The sequence below is a fragment of the Pteropus alecto genome, unplaced genomic scaffold (assembly GCF_000325575.1).
Source record: "Pteropus alecto unplaced genomic scaffold, ASM32557v1 scaffold279, whole genome shotgun sequence".
In the NCBI taxonomy this organism is placed as follows: domain Eukaryota; kingdom Metazoa; phylum Chordata; class Mammalia; order Chiroptera; family Pteropodidae; genus Pteropus; species Pteropus alecto.
The window spans coordinates 1,415,311-1,430,572 of record NW_006443262.1 but is presented as its reverse complement, the minus strand read 5'-3'; the positions used below and the strand labels follow the sequence as shown (position 1 = coordinate 1,430,572).

General features: G+C 36.1%; 1 protein-coding gene across 1 annotated transcript in view; it reads left to right on the top strand.

Annotated features, from left to right (window-relative positions):
* The window catches only part of FMN2 (formin 2), a 259,754-nt gene that overhangs the window by 67,474 nt on the left and 177,018 nt on the right, over positions 1–15,262 (top strand). Inside the window, exon 5 of the mRNA XM_006924128.3 lies at positions 4,429–4,490. Within this exon, the coding sequence (XP_006924190.1) occupies positions 4,429–4,490 (62 nt within the window). The remainder of the gene's footprint in view (positions 1–4,428; positions 4,491–15,262) is intronic.

Here is a 15,262-nt window from a genome sequence, read left to right as displayed (position 1 = left end):
ATACAATGTCATGCGTCCAGCATACAACTATTTGCTACATTGGGTCTGTAATCCCGGATTGTTTTGAATTGCTCTTTATGTAATTATTTTTATGTAATGCAATATTTTAAAATAAAAAGAAAATAGTTTTTTCTGTTTGGATATTTAGAAATATTTTTAAAATCTTAGGTTAAATTAAGTTGGCTATTTGAGTTCTAAAATAGGCTATTTCACTCTTCATGTAACAACATGGTTTAACGGATCTCAGCAAGTGTGTACCAGTGGTCATGAAGGGAAGAGCTATTAGGGTCTCACATTTTGTTTATTGTAAGCAAATGTTTAATGCTGAAACTAATTTTAATCTAACACATTCTCAGCTCTGTCTCTAGTTTCTAACCAGTGTGTTCACAGATAATATGCATTTTAAAATTAATTACATAAATTATTCCAAAACTTCTTGAATTAACCAGCATATAAAAATCAGGATATAAAATTGCTGATTTTTTTCCAGATGATAAACATATGTTAGAGACATAGTTATTATCCCTCTTGATAGAGCCTCAGGGATCCTTCGTGTCTTGATCAAAGACACATAGCCTGTTCATAGAAAAACCGGAAAGAGTACTTTGTTCTTCTACTTCTATATCACATTTTTGGCATTTTATAAAGATTTTAGACTTAAAAATAAAATTGTTGTCCATTTGGGCCTGGGGTGATTATTAACGCAGGGTCATGTGCAGGTCGTTTGAAGAGAATGGTGAAAACCTCCACGTGTTCTGACCCTGGAAAGTTAGCATATTTTACAAGTAAATGAATCATCTCTTAACATGGATTAAAGGCCAGCACTTCCTCTCAACGCCTCCTTCGTCCTCACGCCCTTCTACATAAAACAGAACAGATGCTGCTTGGTTAAATTGAAGTAATATTTATGTATGTGATAGGAAACTAATTAAAACTGTTTTATAGACCTGCAGGGGAGTGGAGGTCAGGAAATGTGATGAATCCTAGACAACGATGGGTGTTCCTGTGTGTCTCAGAGCCAAGAGTAGGAAATGAGTGTGAAATGTTGAGCCTCTAATCACATTAGCATGTAGTAGAATATTAGTAAAATAATCTGAATTAAAGATTTATCACTGACTATACTAAATTTTTATTTTATTTATGTTCTGAAATCTCAGTCTTATGCTTAATAGTTTAAATACTAAGTAAAAAAGAATATAATTAACAGCACCCATAGCCGTATGTCAGGCTATACATTTAGTTCTAAAAGTTCATCAGTCAGGTCAAGACTGCCAACCCTTAATCGATACAGTTGGAATTTTTCTCTTTGGTGTGTGAGGACACTAAAACAAACAGAAAGAAGAAAAGAAACTTTTTAAACTTTGGGTTAGATAATAAGGCTTATTAGGGGCCAGACAAGTTGAACTTTTGTGAAAACTTGAAGAGGGAAATAACAGTAAGCAGCACGTGCCATGTCTTTTTTACTTGCTCTCCATTTGGTCCCCACAAAAACCAAAACATTGCTAGAATTTTGTATCATTTCCTTCTCCCCTCTCTCTCATGAAGAAACTAAAACTTGTCATTACTTGAAGTAATGTAGCACGAAACAAATATTTAAATTTAAACCCAGCAAAGTTTGATTCCATGGTCTCTGTTTCTTCCACATTAATAAACTATCCCATAAAAATTGTATTCCTTTTGGAAGAAATAAAGAGACTATCACCTTCATATAATCTCAGTACTCAGGTGTTTTCTTCTTGAAGAAGGTGGCAATGTTGGACATGGAATTAAGAAATTTCTGGGTATCTTTTTCCTTGAGTCTTTTCCACATTTAAAAAAGTTTCACACACACACACACACACACATAGTTCCTTAGCACGGCCATAACGAGAGATCTGATCGGAGTGGTCTACCCATGACCAGTTGTTTGCAGATGTTTGGGCCCAGGTAATTGAGCACATCCACATCCAATAACTCTAGTTTCAAATTATTGTTACTCAAGTAACTGTTAACCCACCTGTTAGCTAGTATAGTCACTGAATTATAAGATTCACTTTACATTTGTTAGGTACATGAGTGAATGTATTATCTTATTTCCTTGATTTTAGAATTTTATCAGTTGAAAGCGTACCATTTACCTAATCACACATTTTACGAGAGGGAGCATTGGAAGACACCACTGAAAATTTAGTAAGATGTGAACTTTTGTTCGAGTCCTGGTTTCTGAAATATTAAAATGTGCTTTTTATATTGAGAAATATAGCACCTCAGTACCATTAACTTTCCCTAAATTGTATGTTTTATCTTTATTTCCCATCTAAAACTCCTATCACTGCACCCGTTCACCTGCCAGTATCTAATCTTGCTCGTTTTCAGCTACATTAGCAGGACTACATTTTTCTGTCAGAACTGCTGATTCTCATTGAATTGTGTTAGCATCTCTCAAGTAAGTGCAAAGCCAATTAAGCCAACATTGTGTGGAGAAATAGTAATAGTGTTGCTTTCCATTGAGATTTCCTATGGATGATTAAAAATGAGGTTTCATGGGTTAGAAACTTGTGGACTTGCTTATGGCCATATGTATCTATGTTTAGGATCATGTGACATTTATCAAGATTTATTCTTAGGTACCTGATACTCCATGAGATTAAAAGATGAAGATCCTCAGTATATTCACAAGTAAGGATTCATGTGGGGAAAACTTGTAGGAAAAATATTATGTTTTTAAATGATGGATAAAGGCAAATGACAATTGTATCTTTTAAGAGTTTTGACTTGAATATGAATGATTTTGTGTTTCTTTTTCTTGTCCCCAGAATGAAATTGTACACTAAGTTGACTACCAGCATTTCTTTCATAGTTTTCCCATCAATCTCTTCCTATATCACCAAAGGAATGTAGAAATACTGGATTATTAGCTAATGAATTCCAAAGTCAGAGACCTTTAGATTCATTGTAAGATTTTTTTATTTTTTTAAGGGGTAGACTCTGCACAAATCCAAAGAGAGCAATTTCATACATGAACTTTCTATCTTTATTTGAGTTTTATGAATTTCGTTACATTATTTATAGCCATATTACTCTAGTGATTTCATTTGTTAATCCCTTTTATTTAATTTTTGAGATATAGTCAAAGTGAGTTGGGCTGTGTTTTTACTATTTTTAAACATTAAACAGTTTGTCATATGTTTGCCTTACGTGGTTTAAGGAGTGAAAAGATTTGTCTGAGTACCTTAATTAAATTGTTAGATTGATATTTGAAACCTAATTTTTTTAGAAATGGAGATAGTGAAATATTTAGTGTGGGTATATCATATTGTACTTGCTATACTATTTGTTGGTGAATCTGGGCTGTGTTCCCAGCTCCAAATAGAAATGCTAAATTATCTTGGTTAGAATTTTCATCCATCATATGCTTCAATTTCTTACTTGTCTTTTGTAATTCTTTTTTGGGATTTTGCCAGAGTCAACTAGAAAATGTCTTGTATACTTTAAGCTTTGAGAGAAAAGACATTGTAAAATGACTCAGTTATCAAAACAAATCTAACCAATTTGTGATTATCCACTTTGTGATTTTTCTTCCAGAAATCTTTAGTCCCACAAGAGCTTCATTGCCTGCTTGGCACAAATCTGGTCAAGGCAAATTCACCTTATTTCTAGCTAATATGTATGTGGGTTATGCAGAATGCTTTTGATTAACCTATGTCGAAACTGAGTTATAAAACACTTTGAAATACAATATACCTCCCAGGCCAAAATATATGTTTAAGAACATACTCCCAGTTTTTGACAATCTATTCTACTTCTTCCTTGTTTCTGCATGGGTAGTTTGTATAATAAGACTAGGTTTTTAAGGATGCATCTATGTTGATCTCAATACCATGATCAAAGAATCATTCTTTTATTATAATAATTTAAAGAGTTATAACAGTAAATACATCTATGAGTTCTGTATAAAGTCCATCAGTTTAGTGAATTAACCTTTGTCATATGCCTTTAGGTAAATTGTATAAAGTCCATCAGTTTAGTGAATTAACCTTTGTCATATGCCTTTAGGTAAATTGACAGATATGAGCATTTAGTGTAAAACTAGGATGTGGCAGTAACAGAAGTGATTGGCCTGATTTTCAATATTAAACATATTTTTCAGATTCATGCAGTTGGTCCTTGAAAGACACAGTTTGTCTTTGGGCCATATTTATGAGCTTTTGTATTTACAGAGCAAGTGAACTTTTTGACTCTTTACCCTTGCCCCTGCTGAAATTCCTTGGGCGTGGTCTTTGAAGTGGGGCAGATGAATGCATTGAAGTTAGAGCCCCTGCACCCCCTCACTGCTGGGTCACGAACACCATTCTGGGGAGAGTCACCACTGCTCACAGTAGCTGACATCTTTTCATTGGCTTATGGCAATTTATATTCTTTCTTTTGTCTTTTTTTTTTTTTCAACAGCCGTTGTGAACTTGGACAATTCTGTGGTTGATCTGGAGACTCTTCAAGCTCTATATGAGAATGTGAGTAATAGAAGGACAATTAAGTGTGAGTATATAATACATACACAATACTTGCCACTGTACACATCTAGGCTCGTTGCTTCAATCAGGAAATTTGATCTGGGTGCCCCGAATTTATGTAAGTATACATTTGTTAAGATACTTCGGAGAAACATATTGGACAAACGTGCAGTTCGTAGTTTTAAAGACTGTGATTCAAAGCATGCTGCATGCAAGGTCATTCACATTCCCTCTTTTTAACCATAAAAATAGTGGACACTTAAGTGGAGGTTCATTTGAGCTGAGTACTGTTCTGTACACTTATTTAATCTGCACATGAAAACTATAGGAAGATATTATAATTATTTCCATTTTACACAGAGGAGTTTTAGGCATGGAGAGGTTAAGTGACTTGTTCAAGGTCGCAGAGCTAGTGTTGTGGCATAGCTAGGATTTTATCTATTTTGGCTCCATTTCTCTAAACTGCAAGTTTATTACAACAGGGAGCAGGGCACCCCGACTTTCTTCTGGTAGCACATTTTTATAAGAAGTTGACAGGAAAAGAGTAAGATATCAGAGGAGAATGACCAGAGAATGACCAACGTAATGGTGTTGTCCAGGCCTTTGGGAAGTGTGACTTGTGCAGTGATGTAAGAAATGGTTTTAGCTAGACGTGGCATTAAATAACATTGATTAACATTGTAAGAAAGCGATTCTCTTTTCGGTGCTTTCTCAGTGCTTTTGGTTATATTTATGAAAAAGTCTCAGGATGGCTCTGTTTTGTCTTTGATGTCTTGGGGTTCTTTTAACATTCTGTTTCTCACCTCGCCTGTGCTCTGCCTGGTATTTAAGCTTCTGTGTCTTTGGGGGCATGGCCTCGGTTGTGCTTCCCAAGTCAAAGAATTCTAGGAGACACAGGCCGTGGACAAGATGCAGACTCTCTCCCTGACCACTCCCTGGGGACAGTGTGCTCAACCTGCTTGTTTGTCCACTCATGAATTTGGTGCTTTTTAAACATATGTATACATAGTCTCTCCTATGAAATTGAGACTTTTGTAAGAGAAAATATTTATTGAGCATCGCACAGAATATACAGATCAAGCATGGAGTTGGCGCCCAGCAGGCACGGCAAGCAGAGGTCCCCAGTTAGACGGAGCGTCGATGAGGACTCACAGGGAAGTTTGCAGTGGTTTATTATGTAGTTTTTGCTACATGCTGGAAAACAGGAAAAAATAAATTATGTATTTAGTATATTAATAACGCAGTGAAATGGATATTTAAAACATAATCATTTAGTAGTACAAAGTTTTCATTTCTCTTGAAATTTTTATACCAACCCTCTCCCAACCAGGAGAGCCACATAGAAGAAATGAGTAAATGACAGGTAAAATAATTTCTTCAGTTCACAGTGATGTATGATGTTGGTGTACATAAAACTTTTTTGTGTGTATACATTATATATCCATCTATACATGTGTTTATGTATGTAAGTAATATGTGTATATGTACATATAATATTTGAAGACATATGAATGTCTTATTATAACTTGATATATCCATGTACAGAAATATACATGGGAAAATGCAGAAATAGAGAACAACTGTATTTATGAGGGAAGCTTAATTTGCAGTGACTTAGAGTATCTTATTTGGGAGTTTTTAGCCTTTCAAAATAAATTAATTTCACAAAATATGAATTTCAGACTCTGAACAAACTAGATGGCTACCTGGAATTTGTGTCTAAATTCTTATCCTCGCTGTCCATGAAAATAAAAACAGGTACCAACTGGCATTGGTTAAATTTGTGGGGTTTTTTTGTTATTGTTGTTCTTTTGAAGCTTAGTAGTTCAGACTTTCGTTGTGTCAAGAAAACAATTACTCTTTTGGAGAGGGTGGTTAACCATAATATTAGTTCAGGTAGGCTAAATTTTTTTTAATTTTTATTTTTCAATTAGTGTTGACATTAAATATTATTTTATATTAGTTTCAGGTGTACAGTATGGTGGTTAGACATTTATATAATAAAGTGATTACTCTGATTAGTCTAGTACTCACCTGGCGCTATACATAGTTATTACAATATTATTGACCATATTCTCTATGCCATACTTCACATCCACATGACAATTTTGTAACCACCAATTTGTACTTCTAATCCCTTTACCTTTTTCACCCAGCCTCCCCAAACCCCTTTCCATCTGGTAATCACCAGTTCGTCCTCTGTATCTATAAGCTGTTTCCCTTATGTGTGTTTATTTTGTTCTTTAGATTCCATATGTAAGTGAAATCATATGGAGTTCGTCTTTTTCTCTCTGACTTATTTCACTTTAGTATAATACCCTCTAGGTCCATCTATGTCGTTGAAATGGTAAGATTTCTTTTCTTTTTCTTTTTTTTTTATGGATGAGTAATATCCCATTGTATGTATGTACCACCTCTTCTTTATCCAGTTTTCTATTGATGGGCAGTTAAGATGCTTCCATATCTTCGCTATTGTAAATAATGCTGCAGGGAACATATGGATGTATATATCTTTTTGATTTAGTGTTTTAGTTTTTTTCTTTTGGATAAATACCCAGTAGTGGAATTGCTGAGTCATAAGGTAGTTCTATGTTTAATATTTTGAGGAACCTCCAAACTGCTTTTTCCAGAGCAACTGTACCAATTTGCAGTCCCACCAACAGTGCATGAAGGTTCCCTTTCCTCCACATCCTTGCCAACACTTGTTTATTGATTTATTGATGGATGCCATTCTGACAGGTATGAGATGATATCTAATTGTGATTTTAATTTGCTTTTCTCCTATGATTAATTATGTTGAGCATCTTTTTATATGTCTCTTAGTCATCTATATGTTCTCTGGAGAATTTCCTATTCACATCCTCTGCCCATTTGTTTTTTGGTGTTGAGTTTTATTAGTTCTTTATAAATTTTGGATATTAACCCTTTATCAGTTGTATTGTTGGCAAATAGCTTCTCCTGTTTAATAGGTTGCTTTTTCGTTTTCTCGATGGTTTCCTTTGCTGTGCAAAACATTTTACTTTGATGTAGTCCCATTTGTTTATTTTATCTTTTGTTTCCCTTGACCGAGAAGATATATCAGAAAAAAATATTACTAAAAGCAGTGTCAGAGTTTACTGCCTATGTTTTTTTCTAGGAGTTTTATGGTCTTTTATCCGTCCAGTTTTCCCAGCACCATTTATTGCAAAAATAAAAATGAAACTGGACCACCTTCTTACACTATATATAAGAATAAACTCAAAATAGATTAAAGACTTAAATGTCTTTACTCCATTGTATATTCTTGCCTCCTTTGTCAGAAATTAATTGACCCAAAGACATGGGTTTATTTCTGGGCTTTCTATTCTGTTCCATTGATCTATGTGTCTATTTTTATGTCAGTACCATGCTATTTTGATTACTATAGTTTTGTAGTATAGTTTGACATCAAGTAGCATGATAACTCTAACTTTGTTCTTTCTCAAGATTGTCATGGCCATTTGGGATCTTTTGTGGTTCCATATAAATTTTTGAATTATTTTTTTCTGGTTCTGTGAAAAATGCCATTGGTGTTTGATAGGGATTGCATTGAATCTATAGATTGCTTTGGGTAGTACGGATATTTTAATGATGTTGATTTTTCCTGCCTATGAGCATGGTATATGTTTCCATTTATTTGTATCTTCTTCATTTTTTTTTCAATGACTTTGATGCAATTATAAATGAGATAATTGTCTTAATTTCTCTTTCTGGTAGTTCTTTATTGGTGTATAAAAATACAACCAATATCTGAATATTAATTTTGTATCCTGCTGCATAACGGAATTCATTTATCAGTTCTAACAGGTTTTTGATGGAATCTTTAGGGTTCTCTCTATATAGTATCATATCATCTGCAACTAATGATAGTTTTACTTTTTACTTACCGATTTAGGTGCCCTTTATTTCTCTTTCTTGCCTGATTACTGTACTGTAGCTGGGATTTCCAAAATTATGTTGAATAGAAGTGGTAAAAGTGGACATCCTTGTCTTGTTCTTGATCTTAAGGAAAATGCTTTTAGCCTTTCCCCACTGAGTATGATGTTAGCTGTAGGTTTGTCATATATGGCCTTTATTATGTTGAGGTATGTTCCCTCTATTCTCACTTTGCTGAGGGTTTTTATCATAAATGAATGCTGGATTTTGTCAAATGCTTTGTCTGCATCTATAATATTATATGATTTTTATCTTTCTATTTGTTAATGTGGTGTATCACATTAATTGATTTGCGGATATTGAACCAACCTTGCATTGAGGAATATATGCAATTTGATCATGGGTATTGGAGCTCTCTCGTAAGTAACTAGCTACCTTTCTCTTGCTGCTTTTAAGATTTTTCTCTTTGTCTTTAACCTTCACCATTTTAATTATGATGTGTCTTGGTATGGGCCTTTTGGGGTTCTTCTTGTTTGGGACTCTTTGCGCTTTCTAGACTTGTATGTCTGTTATCTTCGCCAGGTTAGAGATATTTTCTGTCATTATCTCTTTTCCTTCTGGGACCCCGTGTTAGTATACTTGATGTTGTCCCAGAGGTCTCTTAAATTTTATTCATCATCATTATTATTATTATTATTATTATTAATTATTGTCGTCGTTGTTGTTATTTTGCTGTTTTGGTTGGGCATTTTCTGCTATTTTGTCTTCCAAGTCACTGATTTGATCCTCTGCTTCATCTACTCTGCTGTTGATTCCTTTTAGTGTATTCTTCGTTTCAGTTATTATATTTTTCATCTGATTCTTTTTAATGATTTCTATGTCCTTTTTTATGCTTATTGTCTCTCTATTGAAGTCTTCTCTGAGGTTATCTGTTCTCTCTCTAAGTTCATGGAGCATCCTTATAACTAGTGTTTTGAACTCTGTCTCTGGTAGGTTGATTGCCTCCTTTTTTTTTCAGTTTCTTTTCTGGAGTTTTTCTTATTGTTTCATTTGCGACATTTTTTTTATTTGTTTTCTCATTTAATTTTCCTCTCTGTCTTCACTTCTATGTATTAGATTTGTTATATCTCCCAGCTTTGGCCAGCTGTTCTTATGTAGTATATGTCCTGTGTGGTCCAGTGGCATAGTCTCCCTGATCACCTGTACCAGAGGTTCTGGGTATGTTCCTCTGTGTGAGTTGTGTGTATTCTCTTGTTGTAGCTAAGTCTTGATTGCTGTTAGCATGTCAGTGGATGAGATTGACTCTCGGCTGACTGGCTGAGAGGATTGGCCACACCCACAGGGTATGAGCTGCTGTGCGAGACTGACCCCTCCAAGTGGGATTTGCCCCAGTGGGCTTGTGTTCCTGTTGATACCACCCTTTTGATATGCCTCTTAAAGGCATATCAAAGGGCTCTGTTGTGGTCTGATGCCAGCCTTCAGGTGTATTGGTTCTGTGGCACCTTGGGAGGGGCACCTGTGCAACTCAGAGTCAGACACTGCCTTTGATCTCTCGGGACTACCTTTTATAAGCTACAAAGTGATCCAAGATTGATTGCTGCTCATATTGAGTCTGGAGATAAATGGGAGAGACAATACTGTGAGCCAAGGCTTGTTGCCCCCGGTACCAGTCCTGGGGCAGTTTAGCAAAAGGTCCAGGATGCCCCAAGTCCTGAGGCTGCATGCCAGCTGCCCATAAGGCTCCACAGCTAAAAGAGCCTTTGTGTGATATGTGAGTTGGGTATGACAAGGACCCAGGGAGTCACCATCATAAAGTGAGCAGAATTCACCAGACCAATGTAGTTTCAGGTTTGGTACCAGTGCTGTGTCTGTGGCCTCCTGTAAAAGTCTCAGATCACACCAAGACCAACTGCTGCCATCCTCGGGCTCACAGACACCCAAGATCTGTTAAAAAAAAAAAAAAAAGACAGTATCTCTGTCTGGAGCTGGTTGCCCACTACTGGCATTATTTCCAGAGCTGTGTGAGCAGAGGCCTGTTGATTGTTGCTAACAGAGCCTCCTATCCAGAGGGCTAGGTGGGTCTGGTTGCCCAGCAAGGTGTCTGCCATGGGTAATTTGAGAAGTGAGTGAGATGGGGCCTCAGGAAGCTATGGGGTGGAATGAGCCGATCTTGTCAGTCCAATGGAAATTGAGATTCGGTGCTGGTGCGGAGCCTGTGGCCTCTTGCAAAAGTCTCAGATCACACAGTGGCCACCTGCTGCTGTTTCAGGCCTGCAAACCCCCAAGATTAAGTTCAAGAGACACTGCAGCTATAGCAGCGGTGGCTACTTGCCACAGAGTTTCTCCCGAGATGAGCTGAGGACTGCTGCTCTCCAGTGCACCTCTTGCTGAGTGCAAAAGGTGGGGTGGTTGCTGGGCAACGAGCTGTTCCTCCACCTCAGGCTGGTGCTGGTGGCCCTGTCACCACCGAAAGTGGCCTGTGAGCTGAGTGGCCCAGTGAAAGTGCAGGGTGGAGATGGTTGCCTAGCAACATGCTTGCCACAGATAATTTGTGGATTGGATGGGGCAGGGTCTGAGGCAATCACAGGGGTGGGGTGGGCCAATCTCATCTGCCAGTGCAGACTCAGAATTGACTGTATGTGTGTGAGCGGGGCGGGGGGGGGGTGCTTCAACACAGGCAAGATGGCTCCCCTCTGTGGACTGTCTGGAGGGGCCCCAAGAAAGGGACAATGGCTGCTGTCCCTCGAGCCTTTGCCTCAGTACCACACAACGCAGCCTCTCCTCATATGTCTCTTGCACCTCTGGAGCTGCTGACCCTCCACCAGAGCCCAGGGTGAGTGTCTGCAGGCAAGTGAGTCTGTGCACGGGCCCTTTAGGGGGGATGTCTGGGTTTTCAGGTTCCTTCTGTCTCACTTGGTCAGAATCCCCACTGATTTTTGAAGTTAGATTTTGTGGGAACCCCTCTTCCTGGAACCTTAGTCTGTGTGGGGCTTGGGCCTCTTACTACTACAGGGGGACCTCTGCAACTATGGTCTTCCTCCCAGTGTTTATCCATCACCCATGGGTGTGGGCCAGCCTGGTTCATGTCTCTACCCCTCCTACTACTGGTCTCTATGTGGCTTTTTCTTTATACCCTCAGATATAAGTGATATGCGATCAGCTAGAATTCAGGTAATTATCCAAGTTAGTTGTTTATAATTTGGTTGTAATTTTAATGCACTCGTGGGAGGAGGCAAATCCCGCTTTTACCCAGCCCGCCATCTTGACCCTGCTCTTCCTTTGTTTCTTTTTCTTTTTTTTATTGCGGCAAGAACATTTAATGTGATCTAACTGTGTAATAGATTTGTGGGTATACACCTACAGTATGTTATCTGTAGACACAGTACTGTACAGGTGATCTTTAGAATTTTTTGACCTTGCATAAATGAAAATTTATATACATCGATTAGTGCAAGTCATGATTTCCCACTCCCCCTGGCAAGTACCATTCTATTATTTTCTTCTATGAATTTGAGTATTTTAGATACCTCATGTAAGTGGAGCTATGCAGTATTTGTCCTTCTTTAACAGCCTAATTTAACTTATCATAATATCCTCCAGATTCATCCATATTGTCACTTATTGAGGGATTTCCTTCTTTCTTAAGGCTGAATAATTTTCCAAGTATGTACCATATTTTCTTTCTTTATTCTTCTATCAGTGGACACTTAGGTTGTTTTATGTCTTGGCCATTGTGAATGGCACTGCAATGAACATGAGAGTGCAGCATCTCTTCCAAGAACTTGATTTCAATTTTGGGGGGATAAATACCCACAATTAAGATTCCTGGATTGTATGGTAGTTCTATTTTTCATTTTTTTTTTGAGGAGCCTCCATACTGTTTTCCATAGCAGCTGTACCATTTTGCATTCCAACCAAAAATATACAGGGTTTTGATTTCTACACATTCTTGCCAAACTTGTTGGTTTGTTTTTTTGATAATAGCTATTCTAACAGATGTAAGGTAGTATTTTATTATAGTTTTGATTTGCACTTTTTTTTTTTTTTGAAGATTAGTGATGTGTGGGGCTTTTTATATACCTGTTGGCTGTCTGTATGTCTTCTTTGGAGAAATGTGCATTCAAGTCTTCAGCCCATTTTTAATAGGGTTATTCATTTGTTTGCAATTGATTTGTCAGAGTTCCTTACTTATTTTGAAAATTAACCTCATATAAAATACATGCTTTACAAATATTTTGGTCCAACTTGTTTATTTTTACTTTCATTGCCTGTGCTATTGGTGTCACATCCCTAAAATCATTGCCAGGACCAACGTCATGAAGCTTTTCCTTATGTTTGATTCTAAGAGGTTTACAATTTCAGATCATACACTTAAGTCTATAGTCCATTTTGAGTTGACTTTGGTATATGGCATAAGAGTCCAATTTCATTCTTTTGCATATGGGCATCCAGTTTTTCATCACCATTTGTTGAAGAGACTATTTTGACATTTTGTATTTTTGGCATGCTTGTTGAAGATCAAGTTGACTGCATATGCATGGATTTATTTCTGAGCTATTTCTGTCCTATTGGTCTATAGATCTGGTTATCCCAGTGCCATACTATTTTTAATTACAGTGGCTTTGTAATATAGTTTGAAATCAGGAAGTGTGTTGCCTCTAAATTTGTTTTTCTTTTTCAAGATTGCTTTGCTATTTTGGGTCTTTTGTTATTTTATATGAATTTTAGATTTTTTTGGTCTATTTTGTTATAAAAGTCAGTGGATTTTTGATAGATTGCATTGAATCTGTAGATTGCTTTGGATAATATCGACATCTCAATAACATTAAATCTTTCAATCCATAAATTTAGAGTGTCTTTCTATTTGTTTGTGTCATCTTTAATTTTTGTCTCAATATTTTATAGTTTTTAGTGTACAAGGCTCTTACTTCCTTAAGTTTATTCTTTAGGTGTTATTGTAAATCACATTTTCAGACAGTTCATTGATTTTTTTGTATGTTGATTTTTATGTCCTGAAACATCACTGAATTCATTTATTAGTTTTAGTAACTTTTGTATAATTATTAGGGTTTTCTATATATAAAATTATAATATCTTAAAACAGACAATTTTACTTTTTCACTTTCCTATTTAAATGCCTTCTCTTTCTTTCTTTTCCTTCCCTCCTCTTCTCTTCTCTTTTCTCCTCTCATCTCCCCTCCCCTTACTACCCTTCCTTTTCTGCTTTTCTTTCTAATAGTTCTTCCTAGAACATCGAGTATATATTGACTAGAAGTGATGAGAGTGGGCATAATTGCCTTGTGCCTGATCATAGTGTAAAAGCTTTCAGTTTTTCACTAGCTGTGGGCTTGTTATTAGCTGTGAGCTTGTCATATATGGTCTGTATTATGTTGAGGTAATTTTCCTCTGTTTCTAGTTTATTGAGAGTTTTTATCATGAAAGGGTGTTGAATTTTATCAAATGCTTAGGATGGTCACATGATTTTATCCTTCATTTTGTTAATGTGATGTATCACATTAATTGATTTTTATATATTGAACCATCCTTACACCCCAAGGATAAATCTTACCTAGTCATGTGAATGATGATTTTAATGTTCTGTTGAAACCAGTTTGCTATTATTTTGTTGAGGATTTTCGCATCTAATATTTATTAGGAATATTGGCCTGTAGCTTTCTTCTCTAGTGTTGCCTTTGTCTGGATTTGGTATTAGTGTAATGCTGGCCTCATAAAATATGTTTGGAAGTCTTCCTCTTCAGGTTTTTGGAAGAATATGAGAAGGATTGGCATTAATTCTGTTTTAAATGTTCAGTAGAATTTGCCAGTGATGCCATCTGGTTCTGGGGTTTATTTGTTGGAAGGGTTTTGATGACATTTGTTTTCTTTAGTCATTTTGATATGTTCAGCCTTTCCTTTTCCTTTCTAGACAATTAATAAGATTTCATTTATTTATTTATCTTTATTAAATTAAATTTATTGAGGTGACTGGTTAATAAAATTATATAGGTTTCAAGTGTATAATTCAATATGTAATATATATATGTATATTGCATTGTGTGTTCACCACCAAAGTTAAATTTCCTTTCGTCACCATACATTTTACCCCTTTTGTCCTTATCTACCTCTCCCTCTTTTTTTTTGGTAACCATTAAACTGTTGTCCATGTCCATGAGTCTCTCTTTGTATTGTTTGTTTGTTGCTTTCAGTTTTATATTCCACATACTGGTGAAAATATATGGTTCTCAGCTTTTTCTGTCTGATTTATTTTGTGTAGCATGATAATCTCAATATCTATTTTATAGCAAATGGCAATATTTCATCTTATGCCTGAGTAATATTCCATTGTATATATGTACTACATCTTCTTTAGCCAATCATCTATCGAAGGGCACTTTGATTCTTTCCATGTCTTGGCCACTTTGAATAATACTGCAATGAACATCAGGGTGCTTATATCTTTACAGATAAATATTTTCAAATTTTTTTGGTTAGATACACAGAAGAGGGATTTGGGTCATGTGGTAATTCTTTTCTTAATTTTTTGAGGAACCTCCATACTGTTTTCCATAGTGGCTGTACCAATTTATATTCTCACCAGCGGTGTATTACCCTGAGCAATATACAGATTTAATACAATCCCCATCAAAATCTTAATGGCATTTCTTAAAGAAATAGAACACAAAATCTCCAGATTTATATGGAGGCACAGAAGGCCCCAAATAGCCAAAACAGACCTGAGAAAAAAGAACAAGGCCAAAGGTATCATACTGCTTGACTTCAAATTATATTACAAAGTGACATTAATCAAAACATCATGGTTGTCAGAAAAATAGACACACAGACCAATGGAATAGAATTGAGAGCCCAGAAATAAACCC